The sequence below is a fragment of the Archocentrus centrarchus genome, chromosome 2 (genome assembly GCF_007364275.1).
Source record: "Archocentrus centrarchus isolate MPI-CPG fArcCen1 chromosome 2, fArcCen1, whole genome shotgun sequence".
Taxonomy (NCBI): Eukaryota; Metazoa; Chordata; class Actinopteri; order Cichliformes; family Cichlidae; genus Archocentrus; species Archocentrus centrarchus.
In genome coordinates this window covers 1,303,798-1,327,831 of record NC_044347.1, presented here as the reverse complement: position 1 = coordinate 1,327,831, position 24,034 = coordinate 1,303,798, and the positions used below count along the sequence as shown (strand labels likewise).

The following is a 24,034-nucleotide window of genomic DNA, read 5'->3' as shown; positions in this document are numbered from 1 at the left end:
TCTGACGGAGCAGCAGAGGAACATTTTCAGCCTCTACAGAGGAAACAATGAGTTCAACACAACAGGTGAGAAAAATCTCAGTGTTACACTATTATTGAAACTGTGTGACTTCATCAGCTGCTGTTGGTTTGGTTTATTATGGTCCCAGTTAGCACTGAAGTTACAACAAGACCAAAGAAAAGGTCACATTTTACATTTTTCACTGTGATGAGAAACTCAAAGGAGAGACAGCTGATAACTGTTTTATTTATTGTCACAAAGAGATACAGTCATGGGAAAAAGAAATTCAATTTTATGTATTTAGCTCCAAATCAGAACAAACAAGGTACTTTATATTGTAAAGAGGGTTTGTATGGGTGCTGGAAATCCTTGAATTTTGGATATAGTGCTTGAAATTGTAACCGCTTCTGTGCTGCTGCAGGTTCACGCTCTTGTGAGGAAACTTTACATGTGTGGAGTCGTGATGTGCTGTTTGCAAAAGAGCTGAGTCTAGCTGTGCTCTGCTCACTAACCCGAGGACAGGGGCAGTACTGATGGGCACACCATGCAGCCACAGGAGCACATGGGATTATACCATTTTATGTTATGCTAAAGCAGCAGTGTAGCCAACTTAGCAACTTTGTTGCCATATTTTGTGGTTTTTCAGACCCCTCTAACGACTTTTTTTCCAAAAAGTGACTAGCGACAAACTTAGTGACTTTATCTGGTGACATCAGCAACTTTTGGAGACTTTGGAAATCCTCCACTGTCGCTGTGTTTTGTGTACATACAGCCTTTTTACTGCAGCCATCTGTATGCTTTGGCTTCACCCTGACTCCCTGGCTGTTGGTTTGTACTGAAAGTCACGTGACCTTAATAGCAGAATTGAGTCTTTTTCTTTCTTTAAAAAAATCTTTACTGAAATATATTCAACGTACAAAGTTAATAATATGCATTTGAACAGATAGAAACAAACATTATCCAGGGAGGTTACGAGTAAATATATCAAACAAGGAGCACAAATCATAGGTTTTAATAGCTTTCTTATTAGTTGAATCCAAATACCATGAATGTATTATTCAGTTTCCTTTTGAAATGCTAAAACAGAGGGCTTTGAGTGGCTAAATTTTGTTTTTTGTATATGATATTTCCCTGTAATTATTATCAGATTTATGATATATAATACTTTGTGTTTTTTACTTTTGACATTGTGGAAGCCAAACAATACAAGTGAGTCTTTTTCATGTGCTCGTGATGCAGCCGGCAGATACACAGAGCAGGTGGGCCCGTTGCTGTGATAGGTCAGTGTATATATGGATTTACTGAGCTAGCTATAACCCTGCTGACTGAAGGATGGAGTTTGATTCACTCAGTCTGTAATTGTGATAATGGGCCTTGAAAGTGCTTAAAAGGTGAATTTTATCCTGGAAAAGCTCTGCAAACCCTGTGTAAAGACCCTACAATAATACAGAGAAAACCCAACAGTCAGAACGACCTTCTATGAGCAGCACTTGGTGACAGTGGGAAGGAAAAACTCCCTTTAACAGGAAGAAACCTCCAGCAGAACCAGGCTCACGGAGGGGGAGGTCATCTGCTGAGGGGGGGAGACAGGACAAAAAAGTCTATTAGATAAATATGATTCAAACCACTGCAGTGCAGTACCTTTAATACCTATAGCATGCTCTAATCTATGTAATAAAATGTTATGGTCCATCCATCCATCCATCCATCCATCCATTTTCTTCCGCTTCTCCGGGGCCGGGTCGCGGGGGCAGAAGCCTAAGCAGAGAAGCCCAGGCTTCCCTCTCCCCAGCCACCTCCTCCAGCTCATCCGGAGGGACCCCAAGGCGTTCCCAGGCCAGCCGAGATACATAATCTCTCCAGCATGTCCTGGGTCTACCACGGGGCCTCTTCCCGGTGGGACATGCCCGGAACACCTCACCCAGGAGGCGGCCAGGAGGCATCCTAATCAAATGCCCGAGCCACCTCAACTGGCTCCTTTCGATGTGGAGGAGCAGCGGCTCTACTCTGAGCCCCTCCCGGATGGCCGCACTCCTCACCTTATCTCTAAGGGAGAGGCCAGCCACCCTTCGAAGGAAACTCATTTCTGCCGCTTCTATTCGCGATCTTATTCTTTCGGTCACTACCCAAAGCTCGTGACCATAGGTGAGGGTAGGAACGTAGATCGACCGGTAAATCGAGAGCTTCGCTTTTACGCTAAGCTCCCTCTTGACCACGACGGATCGGTGCAGCGTCCGCATCACTGCAGAAGCAGCCCCGATCTGCCTGTCGATCTCCCGTTCCCTTCTCCCATCACTCGTGAACAAGACCCCGAGATACTTAAACTCCTCCACTTGAGGCAAGAACTCGTTCCTGAGCCGGAGATGGCACTCCACCCTTTTCCGGCTGAGGACCATGGCCTCAGACTTAGAGGTGCTGATTCTCATGCCAGCCGCTTCACACTCGGCTGCGAACCGTTCCACTGCGAGCTGGAGGCCCCCCCCCGATGAAGCCAACAGAACCGCATCATCTGCAAAAAGCAGAGATGAGACTCTGAGGCCACCAAGGGAGAAGCCTTCCGCCACCTGGCTACGCCTAGAAATTCTGTCCATAAAAATTATGAACAGAATCGGTGACAAAGGGCAGCCCTGACGGAGTCCAACACCCACAGGAAACGAATCCGACTTATTACCGGCTATACGGACCAAGCTCTCACTGTGGTTGTACAAGGACTGAATGGCCCGCAACAATGGGCCAGACACCCCATACTCCTGCAGAACCTCCCAAAGGACACCCCGAGGGACACGGTCGAATGCCTTCTAAATGAACAAACCCGGGTGGGTGGCAGTGGCGCAGTGGGTAGGTGCTCACCTCGCAACCGGAGGGTCGCTGGTTCATCTGAGCACATGCTGTCATTGTGTCCCTGGGCAAGACACTTAACCCACATTGCCTAAGTATGGTTGGTGTTCGGTGGTGGTCAGAGGGGCCGTAGGCGCGAAGTGGCAGCCACGCTTCTGTCAGACTGGCTATATTAGTAGCTTACCATCACCAAGTATGATTGTGGTGTGATTGAATAGTGCATGGATTTGTAAATCGCTTTGAGTACCGTGAAAAGTGCTATATAAGGCTAAGGCATCATCATTATTATTAATATTATCATATCCCTTTTTGACACAAAATCGGAAACCTGGAAATTCCGCCGTCGCTGTGTTTTGTGTACATACTGCGCTCGTACTGCGTCCCACTCTGGCATCGCCCAGACCTCTCTTTGGCACTGAGGGGGACAGCACACACACCCCCGGACCTCGATTCGTCCTTTAGCTACTTCTAGTGACATTTGAGGCAGCCCACAGCGAGTTTTGTTACGCAAAAGTTGGCAACAGTTCCGATCGCCAGATTACGCACACAAATATCCGGGCCAGCATAGATGAAAATAGGCCAAATCCATCATAGTTTTCTGCGGTTTACTGTGTACAGTTTCCATTTTTGGAACAATACTTCCACCTCTTGTTGAATTTATCTCCGGCAGCTTTGGCTGCTTTCCACACCTGCTGCGCTGCACTCACTAGTGATGTTACCTCCAACACCGAGGCTTCGAAGCACGCTTCAAACTCGCCAGGGTAGTTATGGTGAAGCAGTGGGCCGGAGCTTGCTTCAGTTGACGTCACTGATGACGTTCGAACCACTTCACTGCTTCATTCAGACTGAATCAGCTGACTGGTTTGATTTCACCGGCGGAGCTTTGAAACTTTGGCGCGATACTCAGAGTATTTAAGACGACTGAAACGCCGTTTCACACCTTGTACCAAACCTGCTGTGCGTCAGTGACGGCTGGTTTGTGTGAATTTCAAACTTTCAATAAGAGAGCCATCTCATTTTCCCTAAGTATGGGAATATTTTGATTTGGTGCCACCGAATAAGGTAAAATAATTTCAGCATGTCCATCCATCCATTTCTTTCCAATTATATAGGAAACTTGTGCAGGTAGGACGAGCATGGAAAAAGAAAAATGTTGATGCTTAAACCACATCAATAGCCCAAAAAATATAATGAGGTTACAGCCAATTAATCTCTCCGATCTCAGTCGCCAGGCAATCCGGCGTTGACATCGGAGCATTCCGGGTATTAATAAACTACTTTATGATCAACAAAACATGATGACACTAAGTAAGATTTAAATTAAAATATAAAATCATGCATCCACCTTTAAATTGGTGCCCAAATGTGCGATTAGCGGCCAGCGACGTTCAACGTGTCGAAAAGCAAACAGGTGAGCTCGAACAACGTCACTGGCCGAAGATGCAGCGATCACAACACACCTATTCAGTGTTTATTCAAATATAATACTCATAGTGCCACATCATTCAAGAGGTGCTTTTCTTTCTCCCTTTCTTACTTCCTGGTCACACCAGCTTCTTCTGTTCTGTGTGAAAGGATGGTCTCAAAGGCTGGGAAGCTGTCCCTAAAAAGAGAAACCAGTGAAGTCCATCTACTGTGGAAACATTATTCCTGAATAATAATAAAAAACCGAGATGCAAAAGCACACATTTCCTGCACACCAAGCATAATAACAAAGGAAATAACTGTACACCAAAAAAAAAAGAAAAAAAAAAGGGGGAAACGGATCAATCTCACCTACTGACTCATTATTATTGAACATCTTCCCTGTCAAGTATGAAATTTAGAATCAACGACAAACCAAACCATTTTCCACATATATTTATTTATTTATTATCATTTCATAGATGGAATTACTCAGGCAGATGATTTTTACATATGGGATACAAAGAACAAATACATAAAACAGGTCATTTGAAGAATTGTCCCAACACACGTTAAGAAGTGTTATTATACACATGAAAGCTGCGTCACATCTGCAGGGCTTCATTTGGCTGTGCAACAACCACTGTGGCCAGCAGATGTCCCCCAGGAGTACTGAATGAACCTTCGAGTAGCGAACCAATTTTTGACACAATGGTTCAAAAAGGTTCAGAGCTTCAGAAAGCCTCGTTTTGCCATCACTAGCACTCACAGCTTATTCCTGTCTAATATCGTCAGTAGAGTCATTTTGTGAATCGATGATGGACTATTTTAGAGAATTCAATCAGGCCTTTGAACTGATCCGCCAGACATGAGGCCATATCACTGCCGACATAATGGTGCAGTGGTGTGGATGTCTCGGCCATCGGCAGTCAGACGGCAGTGCTCAAATTACACAGACTGACCGACATTTTCTAACAATTTGAAAAGCGTACGCTGGGTGTTACTCCCCTCCCCCCTGTCGTCCCTTACCAAAGTCGCACTAAAACATTCAAGTGGTTCAAGTCACATCTGACTGACACAAGTTTTTCAGTCGCTGTCGGTAAGTTTTGTTCATCATCTGCTGCTCTGTCATGTGGTGTTCCCCAAGGTTCCATCCTTGGGCCCCTTCTTATTAGTATTTATTTACTTCCCCTTGGCTCCATTATCAGAAAACATGTCATTTCCTTTTTATGCATTTTATGCATTGTCAGATCTACTTACCACTCAAGCGTAAAGACCCTAACTCCTTTAGATGTTTGTTAGAGTGTCTTAAAGGTATCAGAGCGTGGCTGGCTCTGAACTTATTGGATTGTAATGAAAAGAAAACAGAGGTCATTATAATTGGGCCAAGTGGCCCAGGTGTTCCACCATCTGACCTGGGTCCGCTTACATTCTGTGTCAAAACAGTTGTCACCAACCTTGGGGTAAAAATTGATACAACTTGTAAAATGGACAAGCAGATAACTATTGTCTATTTTAGAATTAATTTTAAAATTTTATTGTTTGCTTTTAAAGTTTTTAGTGGCCTGGCCCCCACATACCTAACAGACCTCTTACAAGCCTCTTTCCCACCAACAGGGTTCCGGAGCCGGAGCCGTGAATTGAACCGTTAGGCGGGTTTTCCACCGCCGAAACACTCGGTGCTCGGCCGAAAAAAGGGGTTCAATTCCGGCCCCGCAAACTAGCTGGTCTGAAACCAGGAACCCGTGCCGAAAGCGGCAGAGGGGCAAGACTCTGCTGTCTCAACATCAAGTTTTCTACTATATTACATGTGTATTAATGAGAAAAGTGAAGCGATTTTCACGGCTGTGAATTAGGTTGGGCTCTAAGGCTGAACTTGCCGCTTTGTATCAGTTCATATCACAGATAAAAGGACACAAAGTGCGTACTTGTCGTCTTGCTCTAATCGCTGTCTGTGTTTCCCTCTGTGCTGCACACAGATGCTGCAGTAGTTTGGTTTGGACCCTAAAACGTATTTGCAGCACAGAAAGGAGAGCGTGTTCTCCCACGTTTGTGCGCTTCGGCTTTGTGTCCAGACGAGGACCCGCCCACACTCATACATAAAGGAGCAGTTCACAGAAACACGGTGGGAACGTGGGCCCGTTCTTAAGAGTTTCGCCGGTTAATTGGGATCGGCACGGGAACTTGCTCCGGCTCCGGAACCTCGACAGTGGGAAAGTAGCAACACACATACACGCCGCAAAGGTCCCTCAGGTCGGCTGACCACCTACTTCTTGCTGTCCCAAGTCAAGACTGAAACACCGGGGCGACCGAGCGTTGGCTGTGGTGGCACCCAAACTATGCAATGGGTTGCCCCTCTATGTTAAGTTGGCTCCAACACTTTAAATCTTTAAATCTCATTTAAAAACACCTTTTCTCTAAGGCATTTCAAAATATCAGTCTCCAGTTAGTTTGAGTCATTTGGGGAACTGCTTTTATATTTTTATTTAGTGCTCTTTTTATGGTTTATACTTTTTAAATTATTATTATTTTTCACATGTTATTTATTTTATTTATTATTTTTTTTGTATTGTATTTTATTGCTGTCTTTTATCTGGAAAGCTTTTTGTTCAACTTTGTTGTCTTTTAAAGCGCTCTATAAATAAAGTTGGATTGGATTGGATCTGATTACTTAATTGGAGTAATCAATAGAATTCTGGATTACTAGAATAATCGATAGTTGCAGCCCTACTTGTATTCAGAAAGCCATAGTCAAACATTAGTTTTCAGCACCAGTGAAGCTATGAAAGACTTTCCATAAAAAAAAATACAGTTCCCAGCAAGATGATGTCACTTCCTGTTGTTCCATTTTAAAAACACGATAGTTTATGCTTCTGGATTATATGCAAAAATTATCACTCTCAATCTAATAAGGCATGTTTTAGAGTTCTGTGTCGATCCTAACTACATAACCGAAGATCCTCTCTGAGCCTTACCTAACATGCATCTCGAGAAATGTAACTTCATGTCCACAAAGACGTCTAGACTTTAGAGGTTCTTTCTGGTTACATATCTAGGCCTCGTCACTAGATTAACAAGTGGGAGCTGCGGTTAGCGTTAGATTGCTAATTAGCATTAGCTTTAACCCTGGGGGGTGCCTGGCTGAAAAAAATTTCTAGCCAGAACCCTGACGAAGATAAGTGTTTGAGATGGTTATGAATTTGGCCCTTTAAGTTACGTTTTTGACATTTCGCCTACCCCTCCAATTAAGAGGGTTAAGCGAAATGTCAAAAAAGTAACTTAAAGGGCCAAATTGTATGTTATTTTTGACATCAATTCGCGAACCGGAAGTGGCGCGCGGGCCGCAAGTTAGGACACCCCTGGTCTACAGTGATGCGGACGCTGCACTGGTCTGTCGTGGTCAAGAGGGAGCTGTGCGTAAAAGTGATGTTTTTGATATGCCGGTCGATCTACGAGCTTTGGGTAGTGACTGAAAGAATAAGATCGTGAATACAAGCGGCAGAAATGAGTTTCCTTCAAAGGGTGGCTGGCCTCTCTCTTAAAGATAGGGTGAGGAGTACAGGCATTTGGGAGGGGCTCAGAATAGAACCGCTGCTCCTCCACATGAAGGTGCCAGTTGAGGTAGCTCGGGCATCTGATCAGGATGCCTCCTGGTCTTCTCTTGGGTGAGGTGAGGTGTTCTGGGCATGTTCCACCGGGAGGAGGCCCCGGGATAGACCCAGGACACGCTGGGGAGATTATAGCTTTCGACTGGCCTGGGAATGCCTTGGGTTCCCCCGGATGAGCTGGCGGAGTGGCTGGGGAGAGGGAATCCTGGACTTCTCTGCTTAGGCTGGTGCCCCCCACCCTGGATAAGCAGAAGAGAATGGATGGATGGACTTGGAAGAGTGAAACCTAATGTTCAATAATCCACATTAAACTGATTTACTCTTTGGTACAGTTGAGGATGCCATATAATTTTTCTTTTAGAATTTTTATGCTTAAATAATTTTTTGCTGATTTTAGCTTTGTTTTTTGGTGGTCTGGGAGCAGGCACCGACTCTGTGGGGTTTTGGGGAGATGTGAGGAGGGAAGCTGCAGAGAGGCGTGTAACACTGCAACTCTGCTTCCTGGTCTCAACCCTGGGTAGTCAGGTTTTAGGGTTAATAAATTTGGTCAGATTTCTAGAAATGAGAGCTGCTCCATCCAAAGTGGGATGGATGCCGTCTCTCCTAACAAAACCAGGTCTTCCCCAGAAACTTTGCCAATTATCTATGAAGCCCACGTCATTTTTTGGACACCACTCAGACAGCCAGCGATTCAAGGAGAACATGCAGCTAAACATGTCGCTCCTGGTCTGATTGGTGAGGGGCCCAGAGAAAACTACAGAGTCCGACATCGTTTTTGCAAAGTTACACACCGAGTCAATATTAATTTTAGTGACCTCCGATTGGCGTAACCGGGTGTCATTACTGCCGACGTGAATAACGATCTTACCAAATCTACGATTAGCCTTAGCCAGCAGTCGCCTGCTCTGGATGAATGTCACCTGCTCTGGCCCTTGGGAGACATTTGACTCAGAAAGTACACCCTCTGTCAGTTCTGACGTTTTACATATCAGGACATTAAAACATCATCTGTCTTAGCAGGTTTTACATGTACCAGGTGTTTGATGCAATGCTCCAACCTCAGGTTTCAAAGTAGTATTAATGGAGGGAGTTTGAAGGTTCAGGTTGTTCCGTGTCTGCATTTCACTCACTGCCTCTGTTTGTATCTCTGTCACTGCAGGACCAACATGGACCAAGAAGTCAGCGCTCTCAGGAGGCTGACAAACCTCACAGAAGGAAGGGAGAAAAAAAACACACCTGCCATCAGTGTGGGACAAATTTTAGTACTAAGGGTTCATTGAAAAATCATCAAGTTATCCACACTGGAGAGAGACCGTTCAGCTGTGACTTGTGTGGAAAGTCTTTTACCCAAGCTGGAAACTTAAAAAAACACCAACGCGTCCACACTGGAGAGAGACCGTTCAGCTGTGATCAGTGTGGTAGAACTTTTTCTCAAAGGAGCAGCTTGCAGACTCACCAAATTTCCCACTCTGGAATTAAGGCATACAGCTGTGACTATTGTGGAAAAACTTTTAGCCAGAAAGGGAACAAAGATGCACACCTACGCCTTCACACTGGACAGAATGTGTACTGCTGTGATCAGTGTGGCAAACTGTTTACAGCTGGCTCATACTTACAACAGCACATGCTTACCCACACTGATGAGAGGCCTTATCAGTGTGACCTGTGTGACAAGAATTTTAAAGCTCCACAGTCCCTGAAAGAACACCAACAGAGCCACAACAGAAAGAGACTCTACAAGTGCAGTTACTGTGAGGTATGTATTTTTATTTTGATCTTGTAATTTCACCCCAATAGAGCACTTTGCTCTCAGACTGCTGGCTTACTTTCAATTCAGTTTTATTCATATAGCGCCAAATTACAACAAACAGTTGCCTCAAAGTGCTTTATATTGTAAGGTAAAGATCCTACAATAATTACAGAGAAAACACAACAGTCAAAACGACACCCTATGAGCAAGCATTTCGGGAAAAATATTGTTATGCTTTATTCCCTGATTAGCAACTAAAAATTGACCTGCAATGGAAACGTATTTTGGAGGATGCTTGTGAATACAAAGCATTACAACATTAAATGTATGTAGCCTGCAGTTTTTCAACAGCAACACTGATAACACCACAGCAGCAGCTGTTTTATGTGCAGTCTGTCTGCACCAGTGATGGTATAGTTACCTTAAAAAAGTAGTCCGATTACTGATTGCGCCTTTAAAAAGTAACTTAGTTACTTTACTCATTACTTAATTTTAGAAGTAACTAAGTTACATTACAAGTTGCGTTATTAGTTACTTTCAGCAGTTGCCAAAAAGTGATCGTCTGCCATAAAGTGATCCTGATGTTTCTGTATGCTTTTATGTGTAATACCTTTGCTTGTATTGGTAAACAGAGTGCAGTCAACATGATTTATAAAGGGCTTATATATAAAATGAAGAAATAACCTGTTTTCAACAATCTTTAGGAGTCTGTGTTATTGTACCTACATTATAATCAATCCAGAGCTTTTTGGCCACTTCAAATATCTGTATAGATCTGTGATGTTATATTTGGTGTGATTTCTGCAGCCTTTGCCAGATTTCTGTTTAAAAAGACATTTTTAATGTCAGACAGTTTTTACCTTGATTAAAAAATGAATATATAAAAATGACTGACAAAAACTGAGTGCAGCTTCTATCTTGTGATAGAAATGCTGTTTCTCACTCAAAATGACCTGATATCATTCATGAGAGATATGTTTGATTATAGGTCAACAAGTCATTTAAATACAGGCTATCACGCTGGGTTCAGCCTGAGTCTGTACATGAGTGATTACATTTTTAGGCTGATCAGGGAGAGCATGTGCAAATGAGTGCACAAACAATTCTGTGGCGAGAGAGAAAACCGAACGCCAAATTCATCGGCCTGGTGTGACAAGACCGTTGAATATTCTACAAAACCTTTAACAACGTTTGATGCCCTACTTGTCTAGATTAGGGTTTAATCCCGGGATCCGGGATTCCCGGGAAATGCGATAAGAACCATTTCCCGTTTCCCGGGAAACGTTAGACGGGAAACCGGGGAAAAAGTCGCGCGCGTCGATTTGACTTTCAGAAAGAAAAGAAAGCTTCAGAATGTTAAATTTAAGGAAATATTGAGAGAAGGGTTCGTTTAATGCGAAAAGCATTACTCTTCATTTCAGGCACGTTCAGCCTCCGTTTAAGGCTTCAGCCTTCATCTCAAGCGTTTTAATAGAGGTATTACACAGTTGTACTTTTTTCCTCTTTAATTTGTTGAAATCGTAGGCAATGTGTTTACCCTAAGGTATTTTGTATTATATAATTTTATATTATTATATATTGTTATATTGCATTATATAGCCTATAAAATATGCCTGCCCTGAACAATAAAGAAATATCTGTTTAACTTCGAGTGTTTCTTTTCCTCGTTTGCAGCCGCTTACTAACAATCATGAATTAGGATACGAGCCTAATGGGTGAAGAAATTATCATGAAATAGATTGCTTTAACATATTTCGCTTTTAAAATGGAGTTGAGTAAAATGTATATTTTTTAGGCTATAAGGATTGGCCAGTTTTTCAAGACGATTCACAGCGAACCTACTTTAACCCTCAGACACGGTGTTATAAATTTGTTGTTGCCAGAATGGCAATGACCAAGTCGTAGTGCATTACTCGAGGCCCTGTGTTATGCCATATTATAGTGTAGTACGGTAGTTAACTTTTCAATGACTATTACAGCGTTCCACTGGTGGAGATATAGCGCAACAGATGTCGCCACGACAGCGTGGCTGAGCCATTATCAATGCTGTGGAGATGAACCGTATTGTTTTGCACCAGCAGTTGTAAAATAGCTTGGTATAATTCCATGTACAATGGAGGAATATTCGAATTATATTTGTTAAGGGAGTGTTGAGGAACGATACAACACCGCATAGCTCGAGCACTCAAATGCCGAGATGTAGGTTTTATTGCGTTAATCAAGCCAACGTTGCCCCCTACTGGGCATAACAGGACATAGCTGGAAAGCTACCTCTACAATATCAGAATAGGTTAAGGCCGACACAGGCTACAGAAGGCCTAATTAAAATAAAAAAATAAATAAACTTTTTCCCGGGATTCCCGGGAAATGGCTCGTCATTTCCCGGGATTTGATTCATGTCATTTTCGGGAAAAATATTAAACCCTAGTCTAGATGATACTAAGCCATTTTGATCTCACTGGGTCAAATGCCCTAGGAGGAGATGATTCAAATGGCAGGCCTGAAAATGGCAAAAATTGACACCCAAATTGAAGATGGCCGACTTCCTGTAGGGAAGAAGGTCTGGGTTTGATTCCATCTTAGCCCATCCCCCCACCCCTGCGACCCTGAACAGGATAAGCGGAAGGGAATGGATGGATGTCACGGCCACGCCCCCTGCAAAATCTCACCATTTTTGAAATTTAGATTCCCCCTGGTGTGTAGATTAGACAAAACAAATATGAAGTTGCTAACATCCAAATCCTCTGAGTTATTATAGAAAGTATAAGGGCAGGAAATCCCTAAAATCACCCATTTAATTGAAAATGGCAGACTTCATGTTGGGTTTAGGCCATTGGACCCAGTGGTCTTTTTTTTTTTTTTTTTTTGTCTGGACATGTTACATACGTGTACCAAATTTCATACATGTGTGTGAAACACAGCAGTGGGAATTTAGCTAAAGGTGGCGCTGTAGAGCCATTTTGAAAGGGCCATTCCTGAAACCATTAAAATGTGTAAATATTCACCAGACCTGACGTGTGCAAAATTTCATGAGTTTTTGAGCATGTTTCATTTGCCTAAATAATCAAAAGCAGATACAATAGGGCGTTCGCACAGGTTGTGCTCAGGTCCGAAAATGTTGCGTTACTGATTGGCCAGGGAGTATCATCACTAGCTGAGTCATGAGAGCGACTCCTTCACCAGAATCAAACGGGCCACTTTTAAAACCTGACAGCAAGAAAATGGAGACATATAAACTAGGGGTGGGACTCGATTTAAAACAATTAATCTAATGAATTAGGAGCTTTGTAATTAATTAATTGAAATTAATCGCATTTTATCACATTTAAGTAAATATTAATAATATAAATATTTAAAAAAAATTAAATTTAATAAATATTAATTTAAATTTGGCAGCACGGTGGCGTAGTGGTTAGCACTGCTGCCTCACAGTTAGAATAACATCTGGAAGGCCTGGGTTCGATTCCACCTTGGCCCAGGCCTCTCCCTCTCTCTGTGTGGAGTTTGCATGTTCTCCCCGTGCTTGCGTGGGTTTTCTCCGGGTACTCCGGTTTCCTCCCACATTCCAAAGACATGCACTTACTGGGGTTAGGTTAATTGGCTACACTAAATTGCCCATAGGTGTGAATGAGAGCATGAATGTGAGTGTGAAAGGTCGTCTGTCCCTCTGTGTTGGCCCTGCAACAGGCTGGCGACCTGTTCAGGGTGTACCCTGCCTCTCGCCCTATGACAGCTGGGATAGGCTCCAGCCCCCCCGCGACCCTTAACAGGATGTGCGGAAGCGAATGGATGGATGGATGAATTTAAATTTGGTTGATGAATGAATCAATATACATAAGCTTAAACTTCAAAATTTTGTTTATTTTCCCACCAGTCTACTACACAGACCAATGAAGGGTGGAAGTGCTCTTGTGATAAGCAAACTCCTGAAATTAAAGTTAAGCATCATAACTGGATAGTTTTATTCAACATTAATGTCTCACTTAATATAGTTGGAAATTAATCATTCTCTCAGCTGTATTCCTTCATGTTGAAATGTGTCATTCTTGTTTTATTTTGAATTAAAGACTTAAAATTAAACCACAAAAAGGAGAAAAAGTTCGTTCTTCGTTTATCCAGCTGCTTTTACACAGCTGTGCTTCACACTCATTTTGCTAGGCGATGTGAGCTACGCAGAGGTGAGGGCAGGTGACGCTGATATGAAGACTAGCCGCTCACTTCCTCCCTTTGCGTTATGACGGTTCCTTCGAAGGATACGGCCCCTGAATTTTTGACATTGTGCGTCGATATAATCTGTATGCCTGGAACTCTTAAAATGCGTTAAAAGTTTTAATTAGTTATTTCCCCGTAATTAATTAATCAAAATTAACGCGTTAAAGTCCCACCCCTACTATAAACACATCCAGTCTTGGTGAGTCACACTAAGTAGGTAAAGTAGAAAAGAGACATTGGAGTGGGTGTAAAACTGATTTGGTGTAAGTTTTTTTACAGTTACATTTATTTGTGTCTTTGTGTAGAAGCAGAGCCACACAGATGGATCCAGTTCTCAACCCTGTCATCGATGTGGTGGTGGGAAAGAGTTTCTCTGTGACCTTTGTGGGAAAACTTTCAATCATCAAAGGAGCCTAAAAAGACATCAGCGTAGACACACTGGACACAAACTGAGCTACTGCAAAGAATGTGGGAGCAGCTTCTCCACAGCAAATGAATTAAAACGACATGAACTCTTCCACAGTGGGGTTAAAAAGCACCTCTGTGACCAGTGTGGGTCATCCTTCACCACTGCAGGCCACCTTATAGCACATAAACGAGTCCACACAGGAGAGAAACCGTACAAGTGCAGATACTGTGACAAAAGCTTCTCACGATCAGAGAGTCGTAGCCTTCATGAACGTACACACATTGAAGGGAACTTCAGCTGTGACCAGTGTGACAAGAGCTTCAAGAATCTCAGTTCATACTCCCACCACAAACGATACCACGCTGCAAAGAAACTGTTTCACTGTTACCAATGTCCAAAAACATTCACTTTATTATCTGCTCTGTCCAAACATCAGCGTGATCATGCAGAGCTGAAATCATTCCCATCATTGGATCACAGTGAATCTGCAGACACACAAATACTACGCTTGCACTGACAAGGCGCCGCTGCTTGTTCCAAGGGGAACCGCTTAAGAACGGGCTTGCGTTTCCAGTGCGTTGGGAGCTGATCCTTTACGTATGAGTGTGGGCGGTTCCTCGTTTGGAAACGAAAGTTGAAGGGCGCAAACATGGCAGAACATGCTCCACCTTTTGCAAACTTTATTGCTTGTGCTGTGAACATATTTTAGGGTCCAAACCAAACTACTGCAGCATCTGTGTGCAGCACAGAGGGAAACACAGACAGCGATTAGAGCAAGACGACAAGTACGCACTTTGTGTCCTTTTATCTGTGATATGAACTGATACAAAGCAGCAAGTTCAGCCTTAGAGCCCAACCTAATTCACAGCCGTGAAAATCGCTTCGCTTTTCTCATGAAATACACACCATGCCGTGCAATAGCAGTGGAAAACTTTACGTTGAGATGGCAGAGTCTTGCCCCTCTGCTGGTTGCGTCACGTGTTCCTTGGTTCCAGACCAGATGGTTCATTGTGCTGGACCGGAGCCTGATTTTCAGCTGAGCATCGAGTGCGATGGCCCCAAAGTAGGAATTACCTCTTTTAGTAGTTGAGGTGGGATTGCATCTTTAGGGGACCCTGAGAGTTTGAAATGACGAATAACCTCATGTGACAGACTCAAACTGATAGAAATCAGCAGAGCAGGGAACAGTGCAGGACAGAACATTATCAGTTAGTTTTCTATTTTTTATTGTTTTGTAATTTTGTATTTTTCATTGTTTTGAATTGAATTTTTTTTTTTACTTTTCTACAACTTTGAAGTCCATGTTTCTTTTTCTTGATGCCTTTTGATCCACATGTTCTGCAGCTGTTTTCTTGTTAACTTTAAGTTTTTGTTGTCAAATACAAATATTCAACCATCAGTTATTTGTTGAAATCTGTAAAGTTTGGGGTGAAAAATAAACAGTTTGAGCCATGATGTCACTTCCTGTGTTTCAGAGTAAAGACTGAAGTGCCAAATGGAAACATGTTTGCAGTGAGAGGCAGATGAAGTGTTTTCAGTGGCACAGATGGAGGTTTATCAGAGGAGGAGACTCGGCTGCTCTCCACTCACACTGAACAGGCTTCCTGCAGTTTATTAAAAACTCTGACAGTAATATGAAGAAAAATTACACCCAAAATCTCTGATTTTCCCCAAATTTGCTGCAGGTAGAAATTAATATATGATGTGTTTAAAATGTCAGAATGATTCATTTTGAAATAGTTTGTCAGAGCTTTGGTTTTAATACCTTTTTGTCCAGAGTTAGCACCTCATCTTTTATGCAGTTAAAAGTACAAAATTCTGCATTGATTTATACTGAGGGTCTCACTGTACAGCAGACACTGAAAACCTTGCAGTTCTATAAAATCTGACTGATGATGGACTTATTTTACTCAACTATCAGATCCATATTGATGATGTCATCCTGAACCCTTTCTGCTCCAGCATCTGCAGTTTGGTCTCTCCAGGCTGATGAAATTTCTTTTTTTCTTTTTAATCCTGAAGATGATCCCGACTGATGAGCACTGAAAACAAACTGCAGACCGACCCGTCTCATACGTTTGTGTCCTTTACTGATGTGCGTTCACTTCAACACAGTAAACATGTTTGTGTCTAACAGGAAACAGTTGAGTCCAAAGCTGGAGCAGGATTTATATCCATGAACTTAAATTCTAACTGATGGTGGATAGAATTTAATAGAGCCCAGAGCAGGTCTGATAAAGGCAGAATGTGGTGTGAAGAAAAGGACCACGAGCTGGTTCAGCTTTTATAGATGCTCTCTGTAAGCTGGATCCAAGCATTGGACCAAAGCTCAAATGAATGTGAAGCAGAATCAGCTTGTCAGGGTTTGTCTGTTCCAGGCATCCTTCATACTGTACGTTTCACCTTTAAGTTTTTCTCCATCATTTAACAGCCTCGTGGAAAACCTGCAGACTCCAAAAAACATCCATTTATTACAACATGGGTCTCTATGGGAGTGAAGGAGTGTGCTGACGAGCTCGTTGGTGAGCCTCGCTGCTGTGGGGCGGCTGGCCTGGATCGTGCCTGTTCTCTGATTTCTTCTGTGTGTTTGGAAAGAGTTCCAGCTTCATCAGTTTCTCTGGTTTGTGGACGGGGCTCATCTAAAAGCATCTGATCTGAGTTCAGTTCTTCTGTAGCTCTGAATGAATCTGCTGCTCTCCTGCATGCTGCTATTTTTCCGCAGTAACTCATCACCCTGAAACAGATGTGTTGTGAGGATACTGTGAAAACAACAATAGACAAATGCAGGTGACTAATTAACCACAGAACTTAATAAAGGGTCTGTTCAAAGATGGAGTTAACTGGCCATTTGTATTTTATTTTTTCCTCCCAGCACACGTACATGAGGCTTCAGGGTTACAGAAAACAAACTAAAGCTAAACCAGGAGTTCAATCTAGAGGTTTAAAAGCATTTGAAGTAACTAAAGAGTTTTGTCCATGTAGGAACAGCGATGAACTGGATCCAGCCGGTGGCGAGGAAACACACAACTAGCTCTAACAGCCTCTGAGTGCATACCTTGCTGTCTCTAGTAATGCATCCAGCTGAGTAGTTCCACTAGTTAGATACAATTATCAGTCATAGCCATTAATGGCAGCTCTGCCCTTAAATGATCTGTGCACTTGGTGAGTTAACTTTAGTGGCCATCCACAGTGCAGTCACAGACAAATTAGTTCAAGCAAACTTTACAAATATTGTCTCAGATAAAATCCACCCACAAGGTTCCTCGTGTCTCCTTGTTTGCTTCAGTTTGGTGTAATCATCCTTTAAGCCTGCTCAGCTCGATGGAGTGTTTGTGGTCTGCAGCAGTAAAAGTACTCGGACTCTGGCAGATCTGCACATTAATGACAGTTTGCATCGTGTTGACAGCTCTGCACCAAATCCAGTCTTCCAAACTCACATTTCTTTCTGTACCTCCAAATCAGGAGGAGTCATCCGGTTATGAAACTGCTTCAACTCATCATGTGTCCGAGCTCTCGGCTCTCCCTCCAGGGTCAGGGTCATATTAAAGCTTGTTGATATTTTTAGGTTCATGGATCTTGAGTTTCTATACAGGAAGCTTGAGCCAACGACTTAGAAACTGCGAGTGGAGTTTTGGGAAGAATTATCCCTGATACTCAAGTGCTCTATCAACGCACACTACAAACTGATTCAGCCATCTCAGTCTCATTGTACATCTTGTGTAATGACAATAAAGGTATTCTGTTCTGTGAGGTGATGCACAGGCTGCATTACTCAAACTGAACCTTCCCATCAATATCTTCTCAGTCTGACTTTTTAGATGACCGTTAGGTTTGTTCTAGAGAGAGAATGTTTCCACAGTGCTGGAAAGAAGGAAAGACGAGCTTTATGGAGCCATTCGGTGTAACACGGTAACACAAGCATTCACAAGGTACTGCTGTCTGAACACAGAACATCAGCTCCTCCTACAGGTGCTGGTCATAAAATTAAAATATCATGAAAAAGTTGATTTATTTCAGTAATTCCATTCAAAAAGTGAAACTTGTATATTATAGTCATTCATTACACACAGACTGATATATTTCAGTCTGTGTGACACTCAGAAGGGGATCCAGGATCATCTGTAGCCTCTTTCCCACCAACAGGGTTCCGGTGCCTTTATTTGAACCGTTAGGCGAGTTTTCCACCGCAGAAGCACTCGGTGCTCGGCCGAAAAATGGGTTCAACTCCGGCCCCGCAAACTAGCTGGTCTGGAACCATGAGCGCATGACAAAAGCGGCAGAAGGGCGTGACTCTGCCATCTCAACATCAAGTTTTCTACCATATTACATGTGTATTACATGAAATGTACTCAAAGTAAGAAAGTAAAAGTAGCTCTTTGGAGGACATTTCTACCTGCTATTTTTGTGTAAAGCTAACCAAACCTCATTATATTTTAATTTAACAATATTAAATAATATTACATGAGAACACAAACTGTCCTGGGCCCTTTGTCCCAGTGTTTTGTTTTATGATTTGTTTTTTGAATCATGTTTTCTTTTGAGTTTCTTTTCTTTCTGTTCACGGATGTGTTTTGATTTCTATTTTCCCAGTGTTCTGTGTCAGGCCTGCATCTTTGTTCCCTCGTCTCACTTCCTGTTTTATTTTGATACACTCAGCTTGAATCTGTTCTGTAGGACACAAACTGTGAAAGTGAATTTAACCACAGCTCTTTTCTCTGTGTCCTCCATAGTAGAGGGTGACTGTGCCTCCACCTAAACACCAACATGAGGATACTCAGGGGTTACAGTTGGATTCAGAAGGTGGAGGAACCCTAAGATCAGCTGTAGTGGCTCTGCATGGGGAGAAGAATCACAGCTTTCTATTGTAGCTGCAGTAAATGATGTTGGTGTGCAGGCTGTGATCAGATGACCTGCTGCTCTCTCCTTCATCTTTCTTACATCTTTTCCATCTCTGAGTGAACTTCTCTCTCTTTGCTCTCCCTGAAATACAGCAGCTCTTCTTTTAGCTAGCAGACACACTGTGTGACAAACTGCACACACTTTGTGTGCTTTATGTTTTCTGTCACTCATTTTCCTCACTGTTCCCGCATGTAGCATCTATGCAAAGTGCTTTTTCTGGTCTCCAATGCTACTTTCCCACCGCAGAGGTTCCGGAGCCGGAGCAAGTTCCCAAGATCCCAATTAACCGGCGAAACGCTTAAGAACGGGCCCGCGTTCCCACCGCGTTTCTGTGAACTGCTCCTTTACGTATGAGTGTGGGCGGGTCCTCGTCTGGACACGAAGCCGAAGGTCACAAACGTGGGAGAACACGCTCCCCTTTCTGTGCTGCAAATACGTTTTAGGGTCCAAACCAAACTACTGCAGCATCTGTGTGCAGCACAGAGGGAAACACAGACAGAGATTAGAGCAAGACGACAAGTACGCACTTTGTGTCCTTTTATCTGTGATATGAACTGATACAAAGCAGCAAGTGCAGCCTTAGAGCCCAACCTAATTCACAGCCGTGAAAATCGCTTTGCTTTTCTCCTGTAATACACATGTAATATGGTAGAAAACTGGATGTTGAGACGGCAGAGTCACGCCCTTCTGCCGCTTTCGGCACGGGTTCTTGGTTCCAGACCAGCTAGTTTGCGGGGCCGGAATTGAACCCCTTTTTCGGCCGAGCACCGAGTGCTTCGGCGGTGGAAAACCCGCCTAACGGTTCAATTCACGGCTCCGGCTCCGGAACCCTGTTGGTGGGAAAGAGGCTCAAGTGAGCTTTGCAGGAGCCTCTCCCTCTACCACGTGCATCGTCATCTGAATAGTTTTAGTTTTAGTCGATGAAATTATCCTAAGAATACAGTGGACTAAATCTACAGTCGATTTAGTCGACTAAAATATAAAGGGTGTAAAACGTAAATGCTTTTTCTTCAGTTCCCTTGAATTAGTCATTATACACACTTACACAAAATTAAACAATTATTAAAAGTTATGGAATATTATGAAAGCTTGAATGTTTGTCACAACATCCAAGGACAAATGTGTCCATACATCGGCCCTTCTCTTTCTCCCTGCTGACATTCTTTACATCACTTAGTTCTGTCAGAGGTAACGACCAATCACAGGCTAGTTTGGTCTTCCGGGTTTAGAGCAAATTTGTGCAACTGTGCATTTGATTGGATAGTTTCCTAACTTGTCCCGCCCATCACAAAATTAAATCAGTTCTGATTGGATGTCGTCCCCGCCAAGCATTTTCGTCTTGTTTTCATTGGTTGATGAAAGTTTCAGTTAATTTCACCATCGTTTTTATCCTTTCAGGTAGTTTCTAATCTAATCACTCTAAACTCCAGTTAGCTTCACTGACTAAGAAAAAGCTGGAAACTGATTTAGCAAAGAAACAAACCAAGTGGAGTCAGAAATGTGTGCTGTATTAACAAAGTGCAGCTCACTCATACTGAAATGTACGTAACACAACAAAAACTGCAGGAAGTACTTCCTATTTGAAGTCAGATGTACTCTTGACTTGGTAAAGACTGCTCAGAGTTCCTATTTCAGACACTAATGTGAAAGTTGCTGCAACATGTGATGTCTTAGCTGCATTTATTGAACATGAGTCTCATTTACTTGTTAAAATCACACAAACTGATCGAGTTTTTAACCATTTTTGACTCCACAGCATCCACAGACACAGCTTGTTGCTCGAGGGCTCTGACTCTGGTTTACATTGCAATTGGTGACAGGGCTGAGCCCATCACAGGCTCAGCTTCAGGTTCTTTTAGTTGTGCCTGCAGGCAGATTTGTTCTGATTGGATCCTGTGATCAATGCTGCTGGAACAAAGCTGCTTTAAACCTCGTTGTTCTGCACTCTGGGTCCACAAACCTTCATCCAGGAGGAAGAAACTGAAACTCAGTGTGCAAAGGGCGACCTGGCCAGCCGCCGTGACCGTGTACTGTACAGGGATGCTGGGTTCAGCTGTGCTCACCGACCAGCCTCTGAGAGCATCTAACAGTTAAAGATCACCGAGGAAAAGGATCCAACTGATTCAATCAGAGCTCCATCACATCAAACCATCACGGTTCTGTCAGTGTGGAAATGAGAGAGTTTCCTCAAACATGGCTGTCCCTGCTGAAGAAAGGAGATGAAGAAAAGAGAGGGAAAAGGAGAGGAAATGAATAAAGGAGAGGAGTAAAGCAGAGGAAGCTGGTTTTCCAGGATCCACAGGGAAACAGGAGGAATGAGCAGAGAGGAGACTCTCAGATGAAGATGAACCAGAACACTGTTGATAACAGAGAAGCTCAGCAGGGACATGTGATCATTGTGGACAGCATGAAAGCACAGAGCAGCTTTTGTTACGCTGTCACAAAGAGGAAGAAACCTCGCAGAGGTCAAAGTTCACTCACAGCTCAATTCATGAAGCAGTGTTTCAGCTCCTCCTCACCAGCTGGCGGCGGTAATGCGCACATTCATTGTTTGCCAGCCGGAAGTAGAAGAAGAAGAAGCGGCGCTGCAGCTTTGTTTGTGTCTGCGGTCCGGGCTCATCTAAAGGTAAGCAGGAGCTACTTTAATGTGAGCTCAGTTCATCTGCAGCTGAGCTCCTGAATGAGCTCTTCTGCTGCTCTCCTCGGTGTCTGTTCACTTTATGGTGAACACGCGGAGAGGAGAGTGAGAGAGTGTTTGGAGACCAACAGCAGCTAATCATTAGCTCAGCATGCTGGCAGAAGGTGGAGCACAAAGTCTCTCAGCAGCCTGTGGGGCTGTTATTGTAGCAGAACTACCTGCGTGCGTGTTCAGATCCGTGCGTGGAAATAAATGTGGCTCAGGATTTCTCACATGCTCAGTATGTACCACCAGGTTTGCGGATCACTCAGTCTAACAAACAGCGTCACATTAGCGTGCCGGTAGCGGTGGCTGTGCGGATGCAATGCTGGCTTAGATGGACAGATCTCATACTACGTGTCCACCGTCGAGGTGCCGGTGTTGTGCAAAAAAGGTGATCGGCTGCCAGAAATCCATTGCGGACCGCTGGAACGCGCAAGTCCTAAATCCTACGGCTGCAACGCGGTCCGCGGGAGCGCGCAGCTCCTTAAAGCTACAGCGCTTAGCTTAAAGCGCCTACCGTCCATAACCATCTGCTCATTTCAGGATTAAACTGACACAACGTGCAAACAGCTACAATTTTATGCAAAGATATGAATGTATGTGTGGAACTTTAGTGTGTCTTGAAACCGAAAGATGACGTGGTTTGCAGTTTATAGCCCAGTCACGAATTACAGAATATAATTTAGTGTGTGTGTGTGTGTGTGTGTGTGTGTGTGTGTGTGTGTGTGTGTGTGTGTGTGTATCTTTGTTTACCTTGGTTCAAAGACTGTAGCTGTTGTAGGTAAATAAATAAAGATCCACCTTTTTTACAGACTGCTTCATCGTATTATCTGAGGCTCCAACAGGTGATCTCCGAGAACGTTGCTAGGTTATGATGCAGTGATTGTAACAAACCTACTTTAACTTAAAGGACATTATCATCCATCCATCATCTTCATCCTGCTAGTCCTGGCTGGGCTAAAGTTTGCCAGACACCTCAGCTGATTTAGGTTGTCTTGGACAGCAGGTTCCTGAAACTTTTCATGTTCCTCATACTGATGAAGGAACAGGTCAGCTGTCGAGCTGTCTGCAAACTGCTGTCTTTTGATCAATGTCAGTCTTTTCAAATCGGCTGAGCACCGAGTGCGTTCAATATGGAAAACCGCTCAACTGGCACTGGAACCCCATCGGTGGAAAAGAGGCCATAGTAGCAGGTGTAGGGAGGAGATCAAACTGCAGCTGGAATATCTGGATGACAGATGTGTGGGTTTGTAAAACTTTTCCACCTTGAAAGTCCTTGAAGAGTTTTGGAAAGCAGGCCTCTTTTCCACCTACGGTGTGCCGGTGCCAGTATTTAAAGTAGGTAATGTGTGCAAACTTACTTAAGTCCTGATTCTGACTCTTGGGAAGCGAACAGTCCTTTCTGCCTGAAATCTAAAACTCATACGAGAAAACTCTGAGGGTTTCTTTGCTGTTCTGAGCTCCAGAGGCTAGCTGCTTGTAAAGCTCTGTGGCACTCGTTTCTTGAAAGTGCTGAATGTGCTGAAGTGTGGGAAGAGTGAGGTGGGATTTCCCTTCTAAATAGCTGCGTAGATGTGAGCCTGGAGAAATCGCTCGAATTACAGCCTCTACTATTTCTATTTCAGGATAACCTCGTTTTAGTCCGTTCTCGATTTGATGAGCAAGGCTGGAAAATGTCAATTTATCTTTCTGGCCTTGTTCACCAAATTTAAGATAAGATAAAACTTTAATGATCCCACGACGGGGAAATTTGCGCATCACAGCAGCTCAGTACAGAAAACTAAAAATAGAATAGAATAAAATAAAATAGAAAAAACACTATACACATATACATAAGCACTATATACAGAAAATATATAGTCAATACCTGACCTGAGAGTTTGAAATCTTTGCACCAGCTCAGCTGCTGTGGCGGGGCAGTGAGGGCTGTGTGCTGACTAGCATAAGACTGGAGATGGTGCTGGGGCTCATAAGCAGTAGCATCAGCAGGGGTAAATTGTTCTCTTTCATGACCTTCATGTTGTTTTGCTGCTTCCCTCTGAATCTCCTTCCACAGCTTCCACAGTTGCTGCTGCTCCCTTAGCTGAACTAAATCTGCCATTTTGTCTCTCAGTACCAACAATTCTGACATGCCTCCAACTTCTAACTTTATTTTCTGCTCACCTGATACGTTCAGGAAATCACAAACTCTGAGCAAACTGTCTCTAATCAGGGTGTGCAGCTCTGCTACTACC

The 24,034-nt window shown here is 43.3% G+C and overlaps 1 protein-coding gene and 1 pseudogene across 1 annotated transcript; one reads left to right on the top strand and one right to left on the bottom strand.

Annotated features, from left to right (window-relative positions):
* Window positions 1-24,034, bottom strand: part of LOC115791158 (NACHT, LRR and PYD domains-containing protein 12-like) — a 1,329,445-nt pseudogene that overhangs the window by 405,954 nt on the left and 899,457 nt on the right.
* Window positions 19-15,644, top strand: LOC115791465 (zinc finger protein 271-like). Its single transcript, XM_030745555.1, has 3 exons — window positions 19-65; window positions 9,010-9,606; window positions 14,118-15,644. The coding sequence occupies exons 1-3, from the start codon at window positions 48-50 to the stop codon at window positions 14,736-14,738; spliced, it is 1,236 nt and encodes a 411-aa protein (XP_030601415.1). The 5' UTR covers window positions 19-47; the 3' UTR covers window positions 14,739-15,644.